Genomic DNA, 7,632 nt, shown 5'->3' with positions numbered 1-7,632 from the left:
TCTTTTCCCCTTTTAAGACTTTTTTTTTTATTTACTAATTTATTCTATCATGATTGAGAGATGTGGTATAATGAATGAAGAGGAAAAAGACGAGGATATGAATTAAAAAACAGCAATACCCTCTCTTCTTTCTTTTTTTCCTCCCTTTTTTCTTCGTGGCGTTAACATAGGTATCTAATCCTAAGCTGAGAGATGCAGGATAGGGAAGGGAGAGGAAGAGGAGCAGAGGAGGAGGACATGAAGCAAAAAAATAATACAGGATAAAGGAAAGGGGAATGGAAAAAAAAATAAGGATGAAAGAGTGAATAAAAGGATGTAGAAAAAGAGGAAATAGAATAAAAAGCATAAATAAGGGAAGAAGACAAAGAAACAAGAAATAAAAAAGAAAAAACTTAAAAAAATCTGATTGGTGACTAAAAGACATGAGAAGAAGAAAATAAAGTAGCCTGATGAATCAAGGAAAGGGAGGAGGAAGAGGAGGAGGAGGAGAAGGAGGAGGGCGTCACCTGGATGGAGGAAACGATTCGTGACTGAGCAACGAGCACCTGGAGAGAGAGAGAGAGAGAGAGAGAGAGAGAGAGAGAGAGAGAGAGAGAGAGAGAGAGAGAGAGAGAGAGAGAGAGAGAGAGAGAGAGAGAGAGAGAGAGAGAGAGAGAGAGAGAGAGAGAGAGAGAGAGAGAGAGAATGAAGACTTACACAAGGAAACAAAACTAAGAAACACAAATATAGACAGGAACAGAGAGAGAGAGAGAGAGAGAGAGAGAGAGAGAGAGAGAGAGAGAGAGAGAGAGAGAGAGAGAGAAGCATAGTAACATGTTTAGCAGGAAGAAGGAAAATGAGGAGGAAAAAGAGAAGGAAGAAGAGAGGAGGAGAAAGAAGAGGAGGTGGAGGAGGAGGAAGAGAAGGGTGGCTGCCAAACACACGTCAACGCTAGATTAGTCCACCTCCTCCACCTCCACCTCTTCCACCTTCTCCTCCTCCTCCTTCACTGACATCACTCCAAGGCACGTGACATCACAACAGCGTCACAAACGTTCCTACCCTCCACACATCACCAGTGTTTACGAGTGCTGACTGACTCCCTCACTTCCCCGCGTCTCTGCACTCGTCCATCTCACTAATGCAGGAGTTAACTGTATTTTGACTCTTTCACCTATTTTCAATGGTTCGGGAGGGGAGGTAGGGACGAAGGAAAGGAAGAAAGGAAGGGGCAGGCAGAAGAAAGTAAGAAAAGAAGGGAGGGAAGGAGGGGGAGAGGGAGGGAGAAAGGAAGGGATGGGGGAAGGAGGGAGAAAAACAAAAAGGAGGGAAGGAAGTAGGGAGGAAGGAAGGGAAGAAAAAAGGGAGAAAAGAAGCAAGAAATGAAGGAAAGATTGAAGAAAGGGAGAGAGGAAGAAAAAGAGTAAGGAAGGAGGGAGGAAGGAAAGGAAGAAGGAAGGAAGGAAGAAGGATATTCATGCTGAGTCAATAGGGAGCCTTATTTTATCTATTTATTCATTCAATCGTTATTATCATCATTACTATTTATTCATTAACTTTTACTTCCTATTTACCTATTTCTTTCATTAATTTACCCATTTCGATAGAGAGAAAAGAATTCACGCACAAAAATTAAGAAAAAAAAAATGGTTTCTAATATACATAGATTCACTGACTCCCTGCACCTTTCCTGACCTTCATATGCTCTTAATTCTACACGTGTTACAAGTGTCACAAGCAGAGGTCTTCAAATTAAACACAATATTTTTTCACACTCTGGCAGCTCTGACTTTTATAGGAAATGACAGAGAGTGTATTTGGATGATGGGTTTGCCAGACATGCTTATATTGATTCTTGGTGTCATTTCTCTGTTAGGTGAAGATTTGTAATAGATGGGGAGTGGTGGTGGTGGTGGTGGTGGTGGTGGTGGTGGTGGTGGTGGTGGTGGTGAAGGAGAAGGACACAGAGGGCAATGACTGTGTTAATAAAGATGAGGCAGAGAAGAATGAAGAGAAAACGAATAAATTAAAGGAAGAGGAATAGGAGAAGATGCAAAAATCAACATAATATTTTGGTGGAAATTCTTACAGGGAAAATATGCAGGAAGTCTCTCTCTCTCTCTCTCTCTCTCTCTCTCTCTCTCTCTCTCTCTCTCTCTCTGGGAATATAAAAAAAAGAGGAGGAAATGATGGAAGGAGACAAGGAATGGTCAAGAGAGAGAGAGAGAGAGAGAGAGAGAGAGAGAGAGAGAGAGAGAGAGAGAGAGAGAGAGAGAGAGAGAGAGAGAGAGAGAGAGAGGTGAGTGTGAATGAGGATGACAGTGTGCAAAAGTATGTAGGGAGAGTCTCTTTGAACCTTTCCTCCTCCTCCTCCTCCTCCTCCTCCTCCTCCTCCTCCTCCACGACTATTTCCGGTTAAGAGAAGAGCGAGAGAGGAAAAGGGAGTGGAAGGGAGAGGAAATAGGAGAGGAAGGGAAGACCTCTGAAGGTGAGAAGGAAGTAGACTGAGATTTAAGAGAGAGAGAGAGAGAGAGAGAGAGAGAGAGAGAGAGAGAGAGAGAGAGAGAGAGAGAGAGAGAGAGAGAGAGAGAGAGAGAGAATGCAGCATAAATTTACTCTTTAAAAGCCAAGGTATGTTTAAAAATAAATCAGCAATCTCTCTCTCTCTCTCTCTCTCTCTCTCTCTCTCTCTCTCTCTCTCTCTCTCTCTCTCTCTCTCTCTCTCTCTCTGATGTAACTTTATTAAACAAAAACTATTACTTTCACTTCTCTACTTAAATAAAAATAAATAAATAAATAAAAAATCATTGCGACTTGCATAACGCCTCATAAATATTCAGGAAGCTAATTATTATCTCGTTTTCTTTTCTTTTCTTATGAACTTTATGCAATACCAGGCAGAAAAAAAATCCTGTTACGTAATTTTTAATGATTTTTTTTTTCCCTTTGCTGTTTTGTCTCCGTTAAGTGTAGATGTGCAAATTAATTCTTTCTTTTCTGTCTTTCTTTCTTTCCTTCTTTCAGTTTCATGGAATTGCGGACATAAAACAAAGGAAAAATTTCATTACCTTAATTTCTCGTATTTTTTCTGCTCTCTCTCTCTCTCTCTCTCTCTCTCTCTCTCTCTCTCTCTCTCTCTCTCTCTCTCTCTCTCTCTCTCTCTCTCTCTCTCTCTGTGTATAGTTCTAATTATAATTTTCATGAGTTCTGAGTTTTAATATTATCATTCTGCTTGAGAGAGAGAGAGAGAGAGAGAGAGAGAGAGAGAGAGAGAGAGAGAGAGAGAGAGAGAGAGAGAGAGAGAGAGAGAGAGAGAGAGAGAGAGAGAGAGAGAGAGAGAGAGAGAGAGAGAGAGAGAATTTTATACATACTTTATTCTAAGAATTTCCAAAAAAAACAAGATAAATTTATATATATTACTTCCTCGTCCTCCTCCTTTTCATAATTCTCTTCTACCTCATCTATACAAGCATTATCATTATTCTCTCTGTCCTCTTCCTTGTTTTAATCTCCTCCTTAAAAGTTACTAATCTCAAGAGGCCACAGTATTCGTAAAATATTCAGGCTCCATTGCTCTGTGAAAGTTTATAAAAGCGATTTTCATTCACCACTTCATCTACACAAGCATTATCATTATCATCGCCCTCTTTGTCCTTATTCTAACCTTTCTTAAACGTGCACCAGAGATTCAATACATTAACCTGAAGAAACCACTGTAATCATAAAATATCCAGCCCCCATTGCTGTGTGGAGGTTGACAGAAGCGAGTGGTAAACATATGTAAATCTGTAACTTCATGTAATTTTTTTAAGCAGGTTAGCGTGAAGGATGCCGCGTATAAAGGCTGCGGTAGAGGGTGAGTGCTCGTTCGCTGGCTCGCTCGCTCGCTCTAGAGATCTCCTGTATGATTATCCGGCATTACAGTTACGTCACAAAGAAAGCGAACTATAGGAAAAAAAATAAAGGAAAGGGTGATATTTGCGGTATAATCAACTTTTCGCTCCTGTTATTTATTGTTAGGGGTTTCGTCTTTCTGATATATTTTGATTGATCTGAAAAAAAAAAAAAAAAAAAAATTCGCCACAACATTGTGGTCATATGGCGCTGCTACGAAATGTTAATTATAAAAGCAACGAAAATTGCGGCAGAGTGAAATTATCTATCTATCTAAATATGTCTGTTTGTCTATCTACGAGCATATTATATTAGTCCGGCAATCCCAAACGGTGACAAAGGACATAAAAATATACGAAATACATGAACATAAGGAAGCTGCAGGATGTCAGGCCTACACGTGGCAGTCCCTGTGTACAAGCACCACACATACAGACACACATCACCCACACTCTTAACCGTAAAATAACAGTAATACAAAAGGTTCAAAACAACTAAAATCTGACGTAGAATAAAATAACAGTAATAGTAATAATATCTAAATTGCATGTATTATTTTGATATTGAAATCTTTTGCAGCCATACTGTTACTAAGAGAGAAAATTATATGAGAAGAAACAGTAAAATATATAAGGATAATACATATAAAATTCTCCTTTACACCATTCTGGCTATTTATGTCCCCTTCTGTTTTGATTCACACGAGCTGATGACCATAAAATACAAGTTAATATACATGATAATACAATAAATATTCTCCTTGACACCATTTTAGTTATTCTTGTCCTACTTTCTCTCTCTCTCTCTCTCTCTCTCTCTTGATTCACACGGACAGGAGGTGACAAGACAAGTGCCTTTCATCAACTGACTTTATGTTCGTGTCAGCCGCGTGATGTGACGAGGTATGGTTGGGTGTGTAACATAATGCACGCACCCTATTTTTTTTTTTTTTTTCTTTAGTGTGAAAGTTTTATCAATAGCATCTCCTCACTGGTGTCATAAGATTATAGCAGTATTATTATTATTATTATTATTATTATTATTAGTAGTAGTAGTAGTAGTAGTAGTAGTAGTAGTAGTAGTAGTAGTAGTAGTAGTCGTAGTCGTAGTAGTAGTAGTTAATAATATTGTTTTGTCTTCATTCCGTTTGGTGGATCGAAAACTTTAGAATGAGATATTGTAAATAGTTATGATCTGCTACTACTACTACTTACTACTACTACTACTAATACTACTATTACTACCAGTAGTAGTAGTAGTAGTAGTAGTAGTATAACTACTCTTACTACTACTATTAGTACTATTGCAATACTACTGTTACTGCCTTGTGTAGGTAAGCTGCCCTTCTCCAGTCACTTAATTCCCTTATGTTCTTGATGGTAGTAGTAGTAGTAGTAGTAGTAGTAGTAGTAGTAATATCAGTTTCCAGACACAGACTTTAATTCTGTTTAATTCTGGACAAAGTATGACGCTTTTTCAAGTCATGATCAACACAATGAAGGGATGAGCAGTGAAATTAATGAAGTGAATGAATCTAAACTTAACCAAAGCTAACGTAACCTAACACTCAGATGGAAAACGCTAATGTTACTTCAGTACAACCACAGTTTCCCTCACCTTTCCTTAGCAGTGTCGCCAGCAGTAAACAGTAACAGTTGAGCCACAGTCGTTTGCTTCCCGCCATCCTGCAGCAGACAGAGTGAACTTTGCGATCCTGTCTCGTCTTCCGAATCAAATCACTCACTCCGCCGCCACCTCATCTCCTCTTCACTCACTCACCCTTACTCGTCTTTTTCTCTTGGTTCAACTACCTGACGAGTGGTTTCAACACGTATTAATTAAGGCTGCGAGGGGAAAGTTCTCCACTCGCCACAAAATTCACAGTCTGTTTTCTCCTGAGCGTGAAGGGAGCGAGTGATGCAGCGGCGAGTGATGAGGCCCGGATGGAGAAGCAGTATACTTCTCCCTTCCGTGGTTGGCGTGGGACTGGTGAATGAGAGAGAATCTAGAGAGGGCCAGAGGGAGGGCGTTAGGGAGGGGGTAAAGGAGGACCAGGCTAGGGAGGTGCTGAGCGGTGCTTCCCTGTCCCTGTACACCTTTCATCCCTAGATCTTTTTAAATATTCCTAAATTAAATCCCTAACACACAAAATAATAATAATAATAATAAGATTATATTCAGACTAAAGTACCTGTAATCAAAATTATAAATAGAGCTTAATTTACACAAGATGATGTGTTCAAATTTCATAAAAACCCTAGAGAGCTGCCAGATTCATCCCTAGACCTTCAAAGTTACCACATAGCACCCTAAGTTGTTGTTTTTTTTTCCCCTTTCAACATATTTCTCAATCATAAACCACTGCTGCGTGTAGGAAAGTTAGCCACTGTACTGTAACCTTATCAACTTGAAACATAGGCTACGGAGTGACTGATGGGATGAAATATATTGCTTTGTTGCGTCATTTGTTTATCCTCCATATGGCTGAACAAGATGATTCACCGCATATGATTTAGTATTCGTCGTTTCTCAATGTAAGAAAATCTCTGCTCTCTGTCTCTCTCGACCTTATAATGAAACACATCCGTGTCGCACCTCCACTTCTTTCTAAAGCCTCTGATTGAAGTTGCACGGGTTTTTAAGGATGTTTTTACAGTTCTCGTGATAGATTAACAAGATTTCTACATTATTAACAGGAGAAACAGTCTTGAGAACCCGGCTAGTCATTTCTGTGGCCTTTGAAAGTAGTCGCGGTAAGAGAGCAAACCGTTTAAGGATACGGACTCTCTCTCTCTCTCTCTCTCTCTCTCTCTCTCTCTCTCTCTCTCTCTCTCTCTCTCTCGTGTATCAGTGACATTTAACTCATTCTAGTTGATTTATGGTTTCAAGGAATTTACTTTTGTAACAGACAGACCGTGGTGGTGTTTTGTGCGTGCGCTAAACTTTTACGCCGAGTCGAGTTTCCCTTCTTTCTACATTGTCGTCTTTTTTTTTATCTTTCTTTTTATATTTCCCTCAAGGATTTCCAGAGAGAGAGAGAGAGAGAGAGAGAGAGATTGTGTTAGGCCAAGGTAATGTAATGAAGTTTTTGGCTGTCTTTTGTTTATCTTTGTAGTATTTCATGCGCGTAACAAGATTTTTTTTTTTTATTCTCCTTAGATAGATGAGATGGATAAATAGATAGATAGACAGATAAACAGACAGACAGACGGATAGACAGATAGATAGATAGATAGATAGATAGACAGACAAACACACAAATACAAAGACAGACAGACAGAAGACGATAAATTAACCCAAAGACTCTCCTAATTTCACATTCCTTTTAAGAAAAAAACTGTAACACACCACCACACCGCAACACAGCAACACAACACAACACAACACAAGAATCAAGAAAACAAACACTCACTTCCCACGCCTCGCATAACAACAAGCGATAGAGCACCATTATATTCTGACACGGCTCTAATTGAAGTTACACAACATTTCAACGCTGTTTTTACTACTCTACTGACAGATTAACAAGGTTTACACATTATGAACGGGATAAACACTCTTGAGAACACTGCTAATCATCTCTGTGGCCTTTGAAATTAGTCTTGTTGAGAGAGTGAAGCACTTTTGAGGGTATTTTTACGACACTAGTGACAAATTAACAAGATTTCTACAATATGAACAGGAGAAATAGTCTTGAGAACAAGGCTAATCATTCCTGTGGCTTTTGAAAATAGTAGTGGTGAGAGAGCGAAGCGTTTC

At 39.3% G+C, this 7,632-nt stretch overlaps 1 protein-coding gene across 2 annotated transcripts in view; it reads right to left on the bottom strand.

Annotated features, from left to right (window-relative positions):
- Positions 1-5,861, bottom strand: part of LOC135108010 (uncharacterized) — a 44,314-nt gene extending 38,453 nt beyond the window's left edge. For both annotated transcript variants that reach the window (XM_064018537.1, XM_064018538.1), the window contains exon 1: positions 5,491-5,861. In XM_064018537.1, the coding sequence (XP_063874607.1) occupies positions 5,491-5,557 (67 nt within the window). In that variant the 5' untranslated portion in view covers positions 5,558-5,861. The remainder of the gene's footprint in view (positions 1-5,490) is intronic.
- Between the last annotated feature and the right edge of the window lie 1,771 nt (positions 5,862-7,632).

This window comes from Scylla paramamosain, chromosome 16 (genome assembly GCF_035594125.1).
Source record: "Scylla paramamosain isolate STU-SP2022 chromosome 16, ASM3559412v1, whole genome shotgun sequence".
Lineage (NCBI taxonomy): Eukaryota > Metazoa > Arthropoda > Malacostraca > Decapoda > Portunidae > Scylla > Scylla paramamosain.
Note: the sequence above shows the minus strand (reverse complement) of the source record. Positions and strands in the feature narration are given on the sequence as shown.